The following is an 18,156-nucleotide window of genomic DNA, read 5'->3' as shown; positions in this document are numbered from 1 at the left end:
TAGCGCCGTCTTCTTCTGCGATGGTTTACTGGTTTTCTAACTGGATAATTGGTGCCACCAACTGGTTATCTTTATGAACCAACTCCTAATAATCACATCCAGTTAATCAATATATAGAAAAGCATTAATTCACCTTTTCTTTTGGCAAAATTCAGTTAAACTTCTCAATGCATTTGGATGGAAACCTAAGAGATATAAGATCTGTTCTGTCTCTTTGTGTGTGTGTGTGTGTGTCAGGTATAACGACGTGTTGCAGCGTTGTAAAGAGCTGGACAGCTGGACTCAGGACCTGTCTCTGCCCAGTGTTGTCTGGCTGTCTGGACTTTTCAACCCACAGTCCTTCCTGACGGGTAACACACATTCATCCACACTGATAAGAGCGCTGCCTGCTGTAGGCTTGGCTAAAATATTTTCAGGACTCTCCCCACATTTTTTTCTCTTGCATCATCCCTTGTTTACTCCGGCCTTCCAGCGGTGATGCAGTCTTTGGCTCGTAAGAATGAGTGGCCGTTGGATAAAGTGAACCTGACGGTGGATGTGACCAAGAAGTTTAAGGAAGAGTTCAACCAACCTGCCAGGGAGGGTGCATATGTATATGGACTTTATATGGAAGGTAGACGAAGAGTTTCTTTTTTTTTTCTGATCTTTCAGTAAGACTCTTATCCTGTCCTATCTTACCCGCTCTGTAAATTAACTTTCCTCCCTTTCCCTGTCCACTTGACCCGTGTCCCTCCACAGGTGCGAGGTGGGACATTCAGGCCGGGGTGATTGCTGAGGCCCGTCTGAAGGAACTGACCCCAGCCATGCCTGTCATCTCCGTCCGAGCCGTGCCCAATGACCGCCAGGAGACCAGGAACATCTACGAGTGTCCCCTCTACAAGACCAAGATTAGAGGACCCACATATGTTTGGACTTTGAGCCTCAAAACCAGGGAGCGGCCTGCCAAGTGGGTGCTGGCAGGAGTGGCTCTGCTGCTCAGTGTGTGAGAGGGAGTTAAGGGGTCGAGACTTGAGAGGGATTTTATTTTACTGGGCAAGGTAGGTGTGTTACCCCGTGGTAAAAAGGAGGGTTCCTCAGCTTATTTGTCATTCATGTTGTTCACTTTACATATACTGCAATATATACCAAACTCTGCTTAGGAAGGCCTTACATATATATTTATTTAATGCTGTAATGGTGATCTAAAATTCACTCCAAGCACAAGAGTTAAATTGTAATGCCTCTGTTGTCCGGTTAGACTTGTAGGTTTTTGCTAATAAACATATTTGGACAAATGTTCTTTAATTCAACCACTTATTGACATTTTTTGATGATATATGTATTTACTCAGAAGAATATGCCTATATTTTAAAATTTAATGTTTAGTTTTATTGCAAATTGGCCTTAAATTTAATTAAACATTGGCATCAGTGTCTTGCATCAGACGCACATGTAAACACCCTGGATAAATTTATTCCATGGGTTTGTTAATACTTGATTCTGGGCAGTTCTAGCATTCTGTGGTGTGTTATTTCTGCATAGCAGAACGCTGCTATGAATAATAGACCACGGTGCTAATCATAGACTCTGGAGGACTTAGCAGAAGCAATAAAATAAATAATGAAAAGAATTTTTAAAACAAAATTGTGTGTAAAGTTATTGATTTTCTTAGTGAGTAGCAGTGTGATAAGTGGGATAATGTACAGACTGGAGACTAACTCTAATGGAGCAAAGTCGCAGGAATTGAATCAGTTTCTTTTCTTTTTATTGAAAAATGATAAAATATACAGAAAGAAATGCCAAAAATTCACACACTAGATCACAGTTAGAACTGATAAAGTCAAAGCCTGTTTTGAACAAATCAAATCTACAAACTACCGAAAGATTCTCTATAAGCAGGAAAAAAAAAATCAGACAGTGCTGCCTCATTAGAGCGGCATTCAAGTGTGTTATTGTTTCTAACACTTGTACCTCTTACAGTTTGTTATGCAGCAGTTTTAATAGCACATTAAATTACACAGGTGAAGTCATTCTGACAACATGACAAAGTTGCTCCTTCCTACTTCACAGTACACATGGGTGTAGGATTCATCCATTCAATAAAAAACAGTTTTAACAAAAGAAATGTGTTTTTACCAGCTCTGTTTCAACTGGAGATCCTAATGCACATACCGTAGCTCAGATACTGTACGTGCTAACAAGTCACAATCTGTCTAGTTTGGCCTCTGTGTGTGTCTTCTATGTGTGTTTTCTGTGCGTGTTTGTGTGTTTTCTAGTCACTGTCAGACCAGTCGAGCTCCATCATGTCCATGGCTGCAGTCGCCATGTTGATCTTGGTTCCGTGTCGCACGCTGCAGCTCTTCACAGAGTTCTGATTGGACGAAGAGCGCATGCTCACCTGCACCCCCGAGTGGCCGATGACCCCGACTTCACCCCTGATCTTTTGGGTGAGGTCACCTCTGACTCCCTGGACCACGACTCCCATGTCACTCCTGCGACCCCTGACCCCCACCTCGCTACTCCTGACGCCGTGACCCACCACCTTCATCACCCCCAGGTCACCCATGTCCATGTCCATGTCCCCTAGTCTCTCCATCTCCCCCATCTCGTTCATGTCTAAGGACAGCATGTCACCGAAACTCCCGTGGAGACCCTTGAACATGGTGGGGAGCCTCCCCCCTTCCATCCCTCCCTCGTCCTGCCTGTCCCCGAACTTCTCTATCTCCCATCCTCCTCCCTCCTTCTCCCTCTCCCCCTCCGCCTCTCCAAACCCACCTGAAAACCCTCGCACTATGGTGGTCACCCTGCTCCTCTGCATCCCTCCTCTGTCCCTGTCCCCCTCCTCCCACGTCCTTTCCTCCCTCTCCACCACACCGCCCGGGAAGCTCCTGAGTGTCACCTGCACCCTTCCTCCCTCCAAACTCCCGCTGTCATCCCTGTCCCTCTGTCCCCCCCAGCTTTTCTCTTCGAGTGTTCCCTCCTCTTCCTCGTCCTCCTCTCCGAACCTGCCCTGCAACCCTCGGAGCATGGCGTGCAGCCTCCCGCCGTCGAGCGAACCCATCCCCCTGTCCAGCACCGCGCTGCTCCCCCTCTCCGTGTCTCCATTGCTGAGGGTGCGGAGGAGACAGCTGACCCCGGCGCTGCTGACCCCGGCGCTGCTGAGCCCGGCGCTGTTGGAGTCCTGAGAGTGCGAGCGGAAGAAAGAGCCGGTGGAGCCGATGGACATCGGTGTGAAGAACTGATGAGGTCAGAGAGGACAAGGGTCAAGATCATAGAAAGGTATTGTTTGATTTTGTTTTCATCTGTCTGACCAGTCTTACTTCACTACTACTAGAGCTTCACAAAATCACAATATTATTGAAATCACAGTATGGCCAAGTGCATTTTCCAAATGGCAAAAGCTGCGGTTTTATTGCTAAAGGAAAAATGTGTGACAAACAGCATTTTCAAGTACTGTAGGACTGAGAAACAACAAACTACAAATGTTGTTCTCTAGATGTAAGACCGACCCCAACCAATAGTTAAATTTCAGGGAAAATTAAAATTGCTGCAAAAATAATCATGAATCATAACACAGTATCTGTCAAAATAATCATATGATTTTTTTGACCATATTGTGCAGCCGTTAACTTCTACTTACTGGTGAGATGTTTGAGCGCTCCATGAGTAGGGAGGTGGGACTGGGAGTCATGTTGGACCTCTCCATCAGCCTCTCCTCCCACAGTCTCAGCCTCCTCTCCCGCTCCTCCAGCTCCTTCTCTTTGGAGTAAAGCTCCCTCTCCAGCTTCCGGAGGCGCTCCAGGGTCGACTCGATTTCACACCTGTAGTTTGTGCACACGCAGACAGACAATCACGTCAGCTGTTGTGACTTTGTTCATGCAGATGTGGTCTACTGCAGCCTCCATGGAACAAATGGCAGGTTCAGTTTCAAAAAGCCACTCAGGAGAAAGACACTGAAACTGACCCTCTCGATTTTCCCGAGACTCCCGTTTTTCATTGCCCTCTCCCGGTTTTCTCCCAGGGTCACACGATTTATGAGAAATTTTAACACATCCATCAAACGCCATTTCCTGAATCCAGTTCTCAAACAAATTTTAGACATCCCAGAAAGAACTCCAGTTTCTTACAGAATGTACTTACCAGTATTATTTTGTTATTTTCATACTTTAAAAGTCATCAAAATGCAGGAAACAAAGTCTATGAAACTCAAATTTTCCAGGAGGAGGACCCTCCCTATTTTTGAGATCTCAAGCATGCCAAGTATGTCAGTAGTGTGTGTATGTGTGGGTGAGAAAATACTTGGTTCAAAAATGATGCTCTCTCAAGATCATTAATCTTCTGAAAGTATTTTTTGGTATTTTATCAGCTTGAACTGGCATTTTTTGTGTGTCATCAGAGTTCTGCAGCTGCAACACAGCAATGTAATTCCATACCAGCAAGGCTATTTAAGTTCAACAGCACAGGGACCAAGTAGAAAAATCACTGTAGGTTTGTGGGCCACATAGAATACTTGGTCAGGTTAATGGCTATATTGTGTATACAGTAACTTGTTATGGCTGACAGAGTAAGTCATTACCTATGTAATTATTAATTAATTACAGTGCACTTTGGAATTGACTATTTTTACAAGTCTGATTATACAGTCTATGGTTCAGATGTCTCAAACAAGCTCAGAGACATACTATAGTCAGTGTAGTTAGAAAGCAATCGCCTTTCAATTCAGGCAGGTTGGTCATGAGCAGCAAGCGAGGAAAATATATTATCTAGGAATAGTCGAATACTAATTTAGCCATCGTTACCATGGTAATGAACAAAGCTTCATATCAGTCTTATGACACACTCAGTCTGATTTGCCAACAGAACAGTTGTATCCAGCATGCAGCCCACTTGTTGAATGGGGCTGGTATACAGAACAAAACCTGTACTAATTGTCACAGTTCACTATTTTTGCATTAACATACAAGAAATCAATGTACTTTTTGTATTTTGTAAAGGCAGGAAATTACACAGTTCTTGCACTGATGCAGGTCAGTCACACTTTCATCTTTCAATGCTACTACAGAATAGTTTTCTCAAGATTTACATATTTTAGTATACTAGAAACACTTTACATACTCAAACTATGTGCTATGAAACAGGATCAGTATTAAAAATTATAACTTTTGGCTTAAAGCAAAGCTGACAACATTAACAGTTTTAAAATGAGGTCTAGTTTCCTATAACAGACTTCATGACATATTTAGTTTACTTGACTATTCCAGCAGGAGACAATACTGTTCATGCAAGAAGTGAATTATGTGTCAACAGTGTCAAACATGCAGCTGCAGTTCTGTCTGCTGCCACATGAGGTCACTGTGAGAGTGAGTGAGTGATTGTCCATGAACCTGCATTCACAAACACAATCAACTCTCACAGCAGCTAAATATAGACAGATCTGACGCACAGCCATACCTCCTCCTGTGTTCCTTCCATACCTCCCTACTCATTCATCCCGCCCCTTCACCTCCCTCACTCCTCCTCCTCCCCCCACCTCCTCCTCCTCTCAGCCTCCCCTCCCCTTGTCCAAGTTTTTCCACCCGTACCCAAAACTTCACTCAGAATTGATTGCCTCGCTGTACTCATGTTAAATATGCATAGAATCTCGCACCTTCTCTCCTCTGCTCCATCCCCCACCTCTCTGCCTCCCCCGTCTCACCCCCCGTCATCCGTCCGCCCTCGTTTCCCACTGTCCTTGCTGTTTCTCTCTTGTTCAGTGTTTTCGCACGCACCCAACACATTTCTGTTCCTCCCTGAACTTCTCCTCTTCTTCAGCTCATACTTGACTTCTCCTCCCCCCCCCTCCCCCTCCCCCCCCCCCCTCCCCCCCCCCTCCCTCCCTGCCCCCACCCCTCTGTCGTTCTCCCCGTGGAGGAGCGAGGGCAGAGTGGAGGAGTGGAGGAATCTCTTCCATGGACACTTTCCAAAGAGCTTATTATAGACTGAAGTAGCGCATAGGGTCACACATTTAACTTCTCTCCTGAGCTTTGGAGTCCACAGAGCTGTATATGTATACGTGTGTGTGTGTGTGTGTGTGTGTGTGTGTGTGTGTGTGTGTGTGTGTGTACATGCTGCCACGCGTGTGACTGATTTTTGTGCATGCATATTGAGTTTTATTTGGAGTACAGTAAACTGCAGACTGCATTTGTCACTCTGACAGGAGACCACGACTCTACAGTATACACAAAATTAAGATGCCCCGTGCTCAGACGCAGTGCAGATACACTCAGTCTACACAACTCTGTGTGTGTGTGTGTGTGTGTGTGCGCGTGTGTGTACCTCCACTGGTCCTTGTTATGTAGGAAGGAGTTACACTGGTCCGGTAGCCTGCTGTCGTTGGCCATGGTCTCCAGGGTTACCAGCACCTGTTTGAACTGCGGACGCTCCTGTAGGTACATCGTGCACACAAGATAAAACAACCAGCTGTCACAAGTGAGGCATAAGGAACATTTTTAGGAGATTAAGCGTTGTGTCCGTTTAGCTTACCTTTGGGTCTGCTTGCCAACATTTCTTCATCAGCTCTGCAAAACTTGCTGGACAGCTGGTGGGGATGGTCAGCCTCTAGATACCCAGACACACAAACACATGCAAACACAAGAAGCAGAAGCTTTTACTTCAAACAGGAAAGTTATATGGGACCACCATAATTTTAAGGGTAGTTAAACATACTGAGAACCATTTAAAGCTAAAAACCTGGCTTCAGTTCTCAAGTACTTCTCAAAAACATTAAACATTAGAGACTAAATAAGCAACAGTCCAAGTTAGAATGAGACTGGACAGCCACTCTGTCAGCTCTGTGAGACTGTACTTAAGGTGCAGTAACTGATTCTGCAGAAAGATAGTTGATTGTTGAGTCTCATTCCCAGGTCATTAAATGCTGATGTTTTGGGAATAAGACTCAGCAATCAACTGTATTACTGACCTGTGATTGGCTCCAATCACAGGCCAGACTTTCTAAAGTCTGAAAACGGAGCCAAGAGGAGGAGCCACAGTCTAGTTTTCTATCAGAACACTTCAATTTCATTATGCTCAAATGGATTTTTTTGCCCAGTGACACAAAAAATAAACTGCCTACGCCTGCTTTTAGCACCATGGAGCTTTGAGCTAAATGCTAACTCTGTAAATTTAACTTGCTCACAATGACAATGTTAGCGTGCTAATGTTCAGCTAGTATAATGTTTAACATGCTTACCATCGTAGTTTATCATGTTAGTAGTCTAATATTTGCTAATTAGTTGTAAACATGAACTAAAACTTGACAAATTAAATTTCTGACTTGACTAGATTAACATCAATGTTTGTACCAAATGCAAAAGCAAGACATCCCATAGACAATTCACAATTTTTACTGTGAACCCAAAATGTAAACTGGGCACGATGAAAATCTGTAAAATGTCATGGCAGTTCATCTAGGTGTCAAATACAATCACTAAAATATCACTTCAACCTCATGGTAGTGCTAAAGTCTGCTGCTTAAAACATTTAAAGGTATTGTTTATTACACTCGTACTCATACTGATGTGCTTCATCATGACAGTGCGGGTGTGGTTTAATCAGATTTGATTGAGAGTGGCCTGGAAGCACGAGCAAACATCCCCAACCCACAGCTGTCATCTCACTTTGAATCAAATATTGCGAAATCCCGATTGGTTCTCTGAACTACACAGCACCACCCACCTCAAACCAGTGAGAAAAGCACAGAGAAAACAAGAAATCATTCATGTGAAGTATCTAAAATCTTTAGTGGAAAATACTGTGTTCACACTGAGCCACTGTGATCACATCACTGACTGAGAAAATGTGTTTTCAGCCTTTGAAACAAGGAATATTCCAGGCACACAGTGAGACTGGAGGCTGTTTCTGCCTGTTTATATATTTAAAATTGTATTACATATTAGAGACCAATAAGTTTTCAAACCAGCTGATCATTTGTTTAATGTACAGCATATAGTCTGTTTATTTATGAGGTTAAACGGGTCGGTGTGAAAGCGTCTGGGTCGATGTTTATCTTTCTGTAGTTTGTAAACTGTGGTAACAACAACACTGAACCGCACCACGCCACTGAGACAACGTCCCTCCCTGCACAGAAGATCCCCTGGCATCATCAAAGGTCTGAATGAGCCCAGACAGCTCCATAGTACCGCGCAGTAAATGGAAACAGTTTTCTCTGGGGATTAATCCTAAAATATCACCGACTGTGAGTGGAGAGAGGGCAAGTAAGAGGGTCAGGAGGAGAGGTATAGCAATGGAAGGGAAAATCAGAGGGAGACTGGGAAAGGGAAACAGAGAGAGAGAGAGAGAGAGAGAGAGAGTGAGTTATTTAGGGAGAGTATTTGGAGATTAGCCAACAGCTACGCAGGAATCATGTTCTCCGAGTTGTTTGTTGGCCCCCTGTCTGTCTGTCTATGTGTCTGTGTGTGTGTTCGTGTGTGTGTGTGTTTGTTGAAAGGGACTCAGACATGTCAATAACTGAAACACATACACTGTGCAACCATCATCTGCCATAAACGTCTTGAATCAGCCCTCCTGTCACTGTAATCTTTCCTCTTTTCTCTCCCTCTCTCCCTGTCTGTCTCCCTCTCTCTCTCGTAAAGGCTTTAGCCGGGGAGGGGGCGGGGGGTGAGAGGGGTGAGAGGGGGGTCTGGCCGGGCTCCACTGCTGTGTATCCAGGCCTTACAAGAGCAGAGAACTGACATCAGGCCTAAAAATACCCAGCCTCAGCCTCACCAGCTCGCAGTGGAAACCATGAGAGCATCGCATTGTTCCTCCAGCCTTCTCAAACTCTGCTGGGTCTACATGCTGACAGTGTGTACAGAAAGATGCGTTCACACGAGTGTGCGTCTTTGTGTGTTGGGGTTACCTCTTGTTTTTCCACCACCAGCCACGCAACCTGCAGCCCTTCGAAACCTTTGAAAGGAACCTCCCGAGTCAGCATCTCCCACAGCACCTGGCCACAGAACAGACGGCGTCGGTTCATTCAGACAGACGGGATCTCTTTGATGTGCTGCTCGTAGCTCCAAACACCTCAGGGTGCGTTTTACAAAACTCTCTAAACAGTTGTGAAAATGTCTTAACAGAAGGACGCCACTAAATCAAAATACTAGTTGACCGATATGTTTTATTTAAATGGCTGATGTTATTTATCGAGCAGGGAATGACCAATATATAATCTTGATATCAAAACAAAAAAAGCCACTCATAATTCCTTTATTTTATGCACATTACAATCCTAATATACAGGGTTATTTAGATTAGATTTGCTACATTTTACAAGATTTTTGTAAAATAAATGTCTCTAAACTTGGCAAAATTATGTAGTAAAACTGATAAAGGAGGCTAGAAGTTCGAGCCTTTAATTCCAGCTGTCAGTATTTGTCAGTTTTCAATACTCAGCACAAGGGCTGTGCAATATTACCAAAATCCTATATCCCAATATAGTTAAAGGGATCGTTCACCCAAAAATGAAAATGCAGTCATTATCTACTCACCCTCATGCTGCTGGAGTTTCACAGGAAAACAGCTTTGCAGAATCTCCAAAGTTTTCAAAAGTAAGAAATGACATTTTGTAGTCGACTTGGCCTGTTGGGGCTTTAGGGGACTTGATGAGCAGTATGGAGGCAATTTATGTTTTTTAATCTGTTGTTGTTTTATGTCTGAAAACTGGTCTCCATTCATTTTGAGAGATTCTGCAACACTGTTTTCCTGTGAAACTCCAGCAGCATGAGGGTGAGTAGATAATGACTTAATTTTCATTTTTGGGTGAATATCCCTTTAATACCAAATCCAGATTAAAGATGTTTATCATGCTATGGCACATTTTCCTGTGAATTTAATGAATTGTTAATATAAAATGACCTCATGGACAGGCCTGTTTCTTTATATACTCGACTGCAGTACTGTTTTCTGCAGCCTCATTTTTAGGTACAAGCTCCTTCTGTTTGAAATTATTGCATTCTGTGTCTCATTCAGTCTCCATGTTTATTTGTGTTTCCTTCAGGCAGATTCATCAATCAAGAATGCAAAGCATCATCCAAGTGATGGAAATATTGCCATAAAAATGTGATTTGCAAATCAGTAAAATAAACTGCAGAACATAATATGAAACAATAAATGTTTTTCTAATGTCACACCATATATAACATCCTGCCAACTCACCACGCCGTAGGAGTAGGTGTCACAGGTCTCGGAGACCGGCAGGCTCTGAATGACTTCAGGGGCCATCCAGGGAAAAGTGCCCACCACCGTCATATGGGTGGTGTGGGACAGGAACTTTGACGCCCCAAAGTCGCAAATCTGAAGTCCCAGAGGAGAGAGACCAGTGAGGGGAAAAAATGACCTGCGTGTCTTAGCTGAATGAAAAATGTCACTGTCTGTGCATCACAAGAACGCTGTTACAAACCTTCAGCACTCTGTCTGCTGTCATTACCACTGTAGAAGACAGAGCAGAGAAACCAGTCAGAGCTGCGTGACGTAAAACAGTAATAGCTAACAGATAGCTGGCAAAGACGGCTCCCGGTTAAACGTTCACAAGAAAAAGAAACAGAGTCTGAGGAACCAAAGTGAAATGTGTTTACCGTTCCGTGACTTGAGGTCTCTGTGAATGACTTTGACTGGAGCTTCTGCGTGGAGGTAATGCATCCCTGTAACAAGATCGAGCATTAATAACTGACAAAAACTACAAACTTTTGATGTTTATTTTGATTCATTCTGGGTTGCACCAAAAAAACAAGACCACTGGCTGAACTAGTAGGCTAAAAGACAACATTTACAAAACTAAACTAGAGAGAAAACTAAAAAAGACAACAAATTGACTCTGGGTATCATATGGTCATGATAACTACTTTTGTTGGACAATATACTGTTCCAGAAACAAGCAACAAATGATATGATTGTCATTTTAAGACCATTTTATGCCACTGATATAATGATAATAAATAAACAGTAACATGATAAAATGGACTAATATATAATATTATATATAATATAATAAAAAAATGGCCTCTAAAAAAAAAACATTCACTGAAAACATTTGGCACATGATTTTCTTATGTAAACAAAACAGGCATTATCATATATTGTACGATAAACTGATAACGTAAAAGTTGTTCAGTTACCTGAAAACCAATCAAAGAGAACATTTTGAAAATAAATGTTCCATAATCAAAGTTTTCTCTCTCTCTCAGGTGTTTAAAAACCTAATTTCTAATGTATCACATGTACGAAGTCGTATGTTTTGCTGATTTGTACGTTGATGTATTTTGCCTGTTAACAGTTGGTGACATTTGCAACGGGCAAATGGACAAAATTTATGGTTGTTGAAGTCTCGCAGGTCAGAGTCGGTGATTGAGAGTCAAATAAAAAGCTGCGTAAACTATTAACTCTTGTACTTGAGAGTGTTACGGGACACTGGTGCTCCCACCTCTGCTTGATATCAGAAGCTCGGCGATTCAACCTCGACACAGAGACGTTATTTTTGATTATTATCATCACCTTTGGCTATCTGTATGGCCCACGTCATGATCTGCTCCATGTCCATCTCCTCGCTCCGCTCGCTGGAAAGGTACTCATACAGAGACCCTCCGCTAGCATATTCTGTAAGAACACACACACACACACAAGTAAAGGTCATTATATAACAACTAAACAGAGAAACCATGTGTGCACGGTGACTCTTTCTCTACAATGGGATTTTTAAAAACAAGTTATTTAAAGAATAAATATCCACTTTTATAATGCAATTAGAGCCAATATCACTTCACATGAGCTACCTTAAATCAGTGGAAACACACACACCTTTCACACCCTGACTGTCTAATCCAGATTATCTCCAAACTTTTAACCTTCGCCATTTTCCTGTTAAGTCTGACAATTCAAAGAGACAAGTAGAAGACAACCAAAAGTGGTCAACGGGGTCTTATGTCTTTTTTTAAGTGGCTGGGAATTGCATTTTTACTTGGCCCAAACTCCATCTCCAGAACTAGCTCTCGTTTTTTTTTTTTGCCTACTGTACTTTTTTATTTTTAGTTGAGCGTCGGGCTCTGCCGGACTCGGCTGCAGCGAGAATTGTTGCTGGACACGACTCTTTAGTGGCGTGTCGGTTCTTTATCTTAACCATGTGACCCCCATCCAGGATTACAACCACAGACAAACATGCTGGTCTCGGTTACAAATGTCCTGCCAGGAAACTCAGCAAGAACCAGCACTCTGAGTATACGCCGATACTTCAAAACACCACACATAAACACTTGTCGGCCACCAGAGCATGTGCTAACGTGTCTGTTAGTGGCACGCTAAGGATCAAATACACACTAATAAAGCTAATATATATACACACGCACACACACGTGTAGTTTTATACGAGAGAACAATCTGCCCTGAGCCTAACCCCCTCATGCCTCGCCTTAAACCGAACCTAATGTTACTTAAAGGGATAGTTTGGATTATTTGAAGTGGGGTTGTATGAGGTACTTATCCATAGTCAGTGCATTACCAGTAGACATATTATATGTCGGTTTGTTGCTGCGTTACGTCAACATTGCCACCATACTGGACAGAGCGAGTCAGACCTGTAAGAAAATACATGTAAACAAGGGAGCTGCAGTTTTTCTGGATAGAAAGCACTTAAACAGTTATTTCTCAACCGATCAACCGATCAAGGGTTTATGATTTATGTGGAGTAATTTAGCATCTTGAATATAACATGACTCACTGAAATTGGTTGAGAAATAAATGTAACGGTGCTTTTTATCCAGAAAAACTGCTGCTCTGCAGTTAACATGAATTTGAACACAGGTCTTTCTTGTCCAATATGGTGACAACGCTGATGTGCGATTCAATGGCCAATGCAGCGTCTCTGTAGTATATATGTCTGGTTCTACCTACAGTAGATGGCAGTTTGCACACGCCCAGTGTGGAGAGGCAGCAGGAGCACCTATACAGGAAGCTAAGCAATGTGCTGCAAACAGAGGCAGCAGCAAAACACCTGTGTGTATATTTAGAATATTTTCACTGCCTTACCTTGCCACGAGACAGCCTTTTCCAACAGGAAACTCTTCAACCAGTCCAGACCTATTAAGAGTTCCTCATCTAACGCTGCCTTGATCGGTTAGCACGTGTGACTTCGGTGAACACGAACTAACCCTCAAAAACACATGCCTGATGGCGAGGTAAAGCAGTGAAAATATTCCAAACGCAGTGTACACTTCAACTGATACTGATATTTTTCAGGTGGCTAGAATATGTTTTGTTGCTGACCCTGTCCACAGCAAGGCGTGCCAGCTGCATGTCAGCTACACTGACTATGATTCAGTACCTCATATGACTCCACTTCAAAAAATCAGAACTATCCCTTTAAAGTCTGTAACCCCAAAGATAATAAAACACATCTCCCCTCGTAGAGCACTCAAAGATTACCCTTATCTGAATGAAATGAAAGATTGAAATACTCTACAACAATATGTTTAGAGTGACCTTATCATCATGACATCTGAAAGAATAGAAACACACACACACACACACACACACACACACACACACACACGTGGGGTCTGACCTGTGACAATGCCATAGTTGGGAGATTCCAGCACGGCTCCATAAAACTGAATGATGTTCTTATGACTCAGGACACTAAGAATCTCAGCCTGGACGAGGAGATGAGAGAGAAAGAGAAACACAGGGACATGAACAACTGTCCACCATCAGTTTTCCGAATTCTGAAGTTGGCGAGGAAACGTGACCTTTAAGAAAATGAAGTGTAAATCATTCTTGATGGACTGTAAACCGAAAAGTCAGATCTTTTGACTCGTCGTCCAGTTTTACAGGTATGTCTGACCAGTGTCCAGGATGCCTGCACCGAGTCTGAACCTCTTTCATATCACAGGTTGTTGAGTCCACACCAGAGTGACAAACATGCCATTAATCTAAACTGACACACAGGTCGTACCCTCTGCATATGTGGAATATGTGACTGTTGCCAAGCAACATAATAACACATCATCAGTGATATGAAATCACACACAACAAAAACTGCAATTTAACACCAAAATGTTTTCTCAATAAATAGTTTTTCTTCCAAAGAGCGTTTTACATTATCTTATCATTTTTATTCCCATCATTTCTTCAGTGTGTGTGTGTGAAGTTATCAGTGTGTACAAACACTGTTTGTGTGTACAGATTTGTACATGCAAATCATGCAGTTTTTCAGTTGTGAATGCGACTAAGTACAAATCTGATGTACTTGAGCATTTCCTTTTTATGCTACTTAATACTTCTACTTAAATGTTTACTTTTACTCAACTACTTTTATCTGACAGCTGTAGTCCAGTCTGCTTGAGTACTTTCACTTTTTTTTGTTGCCAATATGTCTGTAAGTAAATAATTTCTATACTTCTTTCACTACTGGGTGAATATATTCATGCACCAGAATTAAGCAAGTCCTTAAAAAGTCAAATAATCTGAATTTTAAGCCTTAAAATATATTTAATACAATTGTGACAGGCCTTCAACATTAACTGGAAGACATTAGCATTTTTTAATAAAATTGGTTTAAATTCAGTCTCAATTTTTTCAGTCTTTTGCAAAGATTAATCATGCATTAAAGGAGCAATACGTAACAACTGTGTGCACAGAAATGAGTACAACAGTCCAAATAGCAGGTTGGAGCCATAGATTGTATATTAAATAGGTTGAAGCCCTATTTAATATACAATCTATGGTTGAAGCGAGTTGCTCAGACAGGTTGCAGGAGCACAAGACAAGTCTAACATTATAATTCACTATAACAAGCAAGAGGAAGGAAGGAAGAGTCCTCCACTGTCAGTTAATCAGTTGCTTTTAATTGTCATTTGTCTGTAAATGTAAAGCTAAGTCTGTTATCCTGGAAACAAAAACCCACTGCTCTGAAGATAAACACTCTGGAGTTTGAGTTCAGTGACTTCCTGCCAGACTCCATTAACATATTGATCAATTAACCGTGACAATAATGTACTCGTTCTAAAAGATTATCGATGCTGACTACTGAAAAACACACTTAGTCATTCAGTGAACAGTCCATATTAATTTGAACTCTAATTAACATGAAACAGGTGAACAAAAGCATTTATTCCAGCCTGGAATAGAAACTTTAAAGGACGACACCACAGCTGCAGCGTTGTGAGTGAATCTGGCATGTTTCCTTAATCTTGATGAGATATCATGATCATTTTATGATAAATTACAGCTTTCTTTTTAATGTTTCTTGCATAAAATAGGAATTATTTCAGCCTCACTTTGAAAAAATGTATTAACAACAAAATTAAACAAATATGGATTCATATTTTCCCTCATATTCTGTTTTTTTCTGCCAGTATGGAGAGGATGAAGTAAGTCTTAAACTGCTTTCATAATGGTCTTAAAAAAATCTTAAATGTAACTTGTTGAATCCTGCAGAAACCCTGAACATGATTTTGCTGTTCACAGGCAGCTCCAGCAGATTCATGAGGGATCCAATAATAAGGCGCAGTTCTCCTGTGATCCGTCAGTTTGTATGTACATATGAACTGTACACACACACACACACACACACACGCTTTCATGCATGTCTGCCCACCCTGCGTGTGTTTGCATGTGGGCGTGAGAAAGTGAGTGTGAGAGAAATAATTCAAACGACAAATCAAACTCTGTCCCGTCTGTAGTCCTCTGTAGCTGCCGGCCCCGTGTCATCTGCATGCTTTACATTACATTGTTTAAACCTGCTGCCACAACAGTAACACCGTGCCCGATTCACCCACGGGTCACCCTAAACTTCTAACGGTTTCCTGACACTCGGCCGTGAGCTTCCACCAGCCCACGGAAGGAAATTATGTTTGGATTAGCATCGGGGGTCACACCGGTGAAGAACCGCCCGGGCCTGAAGAGCAGTTAGTGCATGAAGCCCCAGATGACCACACACCTCGCCCTAACGCACAATGGGAGGAACAGGGGAGTGCTGGCATAAATTACACTGCTCCATCTACAATGAGGAGGAGGAGGAGGAGGGGGACGAGGAGAGGTATGTTTAAGATAAACACATGCTCAACGGCCGACAACAGGGGAGGGGGAGGGAGTGGGTGTATGGGGTGTACGAGTCCAAAGAGAATCTGGGAAATGAGTGGAGTCATGTTGAAGTTTGGAGCTGAAACGTCCCGCAGATGACAGCTGACTTATAAATACGTTGGATTTTCAAATGATGTGTCTCTGCTGCAAAGTGTGTGACAGTAACGGGTGTAGGTTTCATTTTAACATGGGGGGGCATGTATGAAGTCAGAGGGTCTGGGGGTCAAACTTAATTGTCTGCATTCTAGTGAATTTTTATGCACAAATTTCTGTCTTTTCTGTATCAAGTTATTAAGGAAATATCATTTAAGTAAAGTAAAACAGGTCAATTCAAAGTATAGACTGAGTTGCACCAAGATTTTTATCTAAAATGAGTTATAATTTAGCAAAAATAGGTATAAAAATGAGCAAATCCAGATTTAAAGTTAGGCTCAGCCCTTTTGTTCCTTCTTGTTGGCTGAATTATTAACTGAAGTAACGGAAAGTACACACATCATAAAACTCAGCTGGGTTGAGTTAGTCCCTTAACTTTCTTTAATGAACTTCATTGTTTCTTCTCAGTCAATCTCAAAAAGGCAGCCATGTTAAAAGTCAAACCTCTACAAGTGTAAGTTTAAAGTTAATACTGGATCACAGTTGGAGTTTAAAAGTTTTGGTGCAACAGAATTAAATTAAATCTAAGTTTAGAATAAAAACTAACTAACCTGTGGTTTAAAAAGAGGTTTAAATTTGATATTTTTTTTCAAGTTAAGCTAGTTCAAAAGTTTAGTGCAACATAATTTAAAGTTAAACCATGATTTAAGCAGGTTCAAAAATTAATCCTTGTTGATGCAACTCAGCCATGATGGAATATAATGCAGTAATATTTATTCTCCTGTAAATAAACCTCTAACATTATTATGTAACCCTGTCATCTGAGTTTGTAAGCTCTGTGCAAATCACAGCTTTTTGAGAAATAATGTCCTCATATTGGGCCTCCTTCTCCTTTTCCCTCCTGGCTCCTCCGTGGTCATCAACCGTGCAGAGCGGTTTCTTTTCTGTCTGTTATGGCAGATTGCATACTGCCACCACATACTTCACCAGAGACACTGTTTGGTCTGTGAGTCGGGTTCAAGCAGTTCATCAAAATAAAAGTCCTCCTCTACTTTCTTGTTTTTGTTGGTGGGGACAAATGCATGTGCTCAAAATATTGAAGGGTCACATGTCCCATGCGTCCCCCCTAAAATCTATTGTTGTGTGTGTGTGTGTGTGTGTGTGTGTGTGTGTGTGTGTGTGTGTGTGTGTGTGTCTTCCTTACCTCTTTGTCAATCTTCAGAAGCTTCTTCACTGCCACTTCCTTGTCCTGGGAAATCCAGAGGGCTCTGTAGACGCTCCCAAAGCTGCCTCCTCCACAGTTCTCATAGAAGAGCAGGTCCTCATGCTTTATCTGCACAAACGACGAGCCAGGGGACGACATGGCATACTGACTCACGCGCACACAAACACACACATTCACACACACACACACCGAAAAAGCCCCCCAAAAAAGTGCGCACCCTCAACCGCCGGAGCTGACCCCAAAAAGTATGAAACAAGCCAGGAATCGGGACAGGGCGAGCGAGGGATAAGAAATAAGGAGAGGCGGAGAGGTTTCCTGGATGTTGTCAGTCAGCAGAACAGATTGTCAGAGAGAAGAAACCAGAAAGTGCTGGAAAGAGAGAGAGAGAAGTTTGCTCCCCGTGAGTCAGGAAAAAGTCGAAGCCCCCCTCTGTCACTACCAGACGAGGTATTACATTGCCTGATAGTGGTGATCCGGTGTAACTACAACACACACATGCACAGAGCGTGAAGATGAAGGGGAGGTGAGTGAGGGTTTGAGTGTGTGTAAGTTACGGTTTGCAGTCAGAGTGTGTGTGTGTGCAGTCTGGCTGTAGCAGACACACTGTTCAAATATGGTCACTGGCATCCAGGGCATTCCTCCTTCCTGGATAACTGTGGCTATATAAAGCTCTCCATACACTACTCTACACACACACACACACACACACACACACACACACACAGAGAGAGACAAAAGATATACAGCTCTAG

The 18,156-nt window shown here is 42.4% G+C and overlaps 2 protein-coding genes across 4 annotated transcripts in view; one reads left to right on the top strand and one right to left on the bottom strand.

The window, feature by feature from the left end:
• Positions 1 to 1,106, top strand: part of dnah9l (dynein, axonemal, heavy polypeptide 9 like) — a 47,477-nt gene extending 46,371 nt beyond the window's left edge. For both annotated transcript variants that reach the window (XM_084731912.1, XM_084731913.1), the window contains 3 exons: positions 238 to 350; positions 473 to 613; positions 739 to 1,106. In XM_084731912.1, coding sequence (XP_084588038.1) covers positions 238 to 350; positions 473 to 613; positions 739 to 986 — 502 coding nt within the window. In that variant the 3' untranslated portion in view covers positions 987 to 1,106. The remainder of the gene's footprint in view (positions 1 to 237; positions 351 to 472; positions 614 to 738) is intronic.
• A 621-nt stretch (positions 1,107 to 1,727) lies between these two features.
• map3k20b (mitogen-activated protein kinase kinase kinase 20b) lies at positions 1,728 to 18,067 on the bottom strand. Of its 2 annotated transcripts, XM_084731917.1 has the most exons (11): positions 17,384 to 18,067; positions 13,568 to 13,655; positions 11,506 to 11,607; positions 10,590 to 10,655; positions 10,415 to 10,443; positions 10,171 to 10,308; positions 8,876 to 8,962; positions 6,502 to 6,576; positions 6,295 to 6,401; positions 3,620 to 3,800; positions 1,728 to 3,217 (listed from the first exon to the last, which is right to left on the bottom strand). In XM_084731917.1, exons 1-11 carry the CDS (start codon positions 17,540 to 17,542, stop codon positions 2,252 to 2,254), a joined length of 1,998 nt encoding a protein of 665 aa, XP_084588043.1. In that variant the 5' UTR covers positions 17,543 to 18,067; the 3' UTR covers positions 1,728 to 2,251. The 2 variants fall into 2 exon arrangements, with proteins under 2 accessions (XP_084588043.1, XP_084588044.1); XM_084731918.1 differs by lacking the exon at positions 13,568 to 13,655 and having other exon boundaries at positions 17,384 to 17,499.
• Between the last annotated feature and the right edge of the window lie 89 nt (positions 18,068 to 18,156).

The sequence above is a fragment of the Lutjanus erythropterus genome, chromosome 12 (assembly GCF_056507025.1).
Source record: "Lutjanus erythropterus isolate fLutEry1 chromosome 12, fLutEry1.hap2, whole genome shotgun sequence".
NCBI classification, from domain to species: Eukaryota; Metazoa; Chordata; class Actinopteri; order Lutjaniformes; family Lutjanidae; genus Lutjanus; species Lutjanus erythropterus.
This window is presented reverse-complemented; position numbering and strand designations above follow the sequence as displayed.

Bases quoted from the DNA above. Each gene is read 5' to 3' on its own strand.
- map3k20b (XM_084731917.1), bottom strand. From the start codon at position 17,542: ATGTCGTCCCCTGGCTCGTCGTTTGTGCAGATAAAGCATGAGGACCTG. The intron at 3,801-6,294 runs GTACACACACGC...CACAAACTACAG, and splicing joins CATAACAAGGACCAGTGGAG to GTGTGAAATCGAGTCGACCC. The intron at 3,218-3,619 runs GTAAGTAGAAGT...TGACCTCATCAG, and splicing joins AGCGCTCAAACATCTCACCA to TTCTTCACACCGATGTCCAT.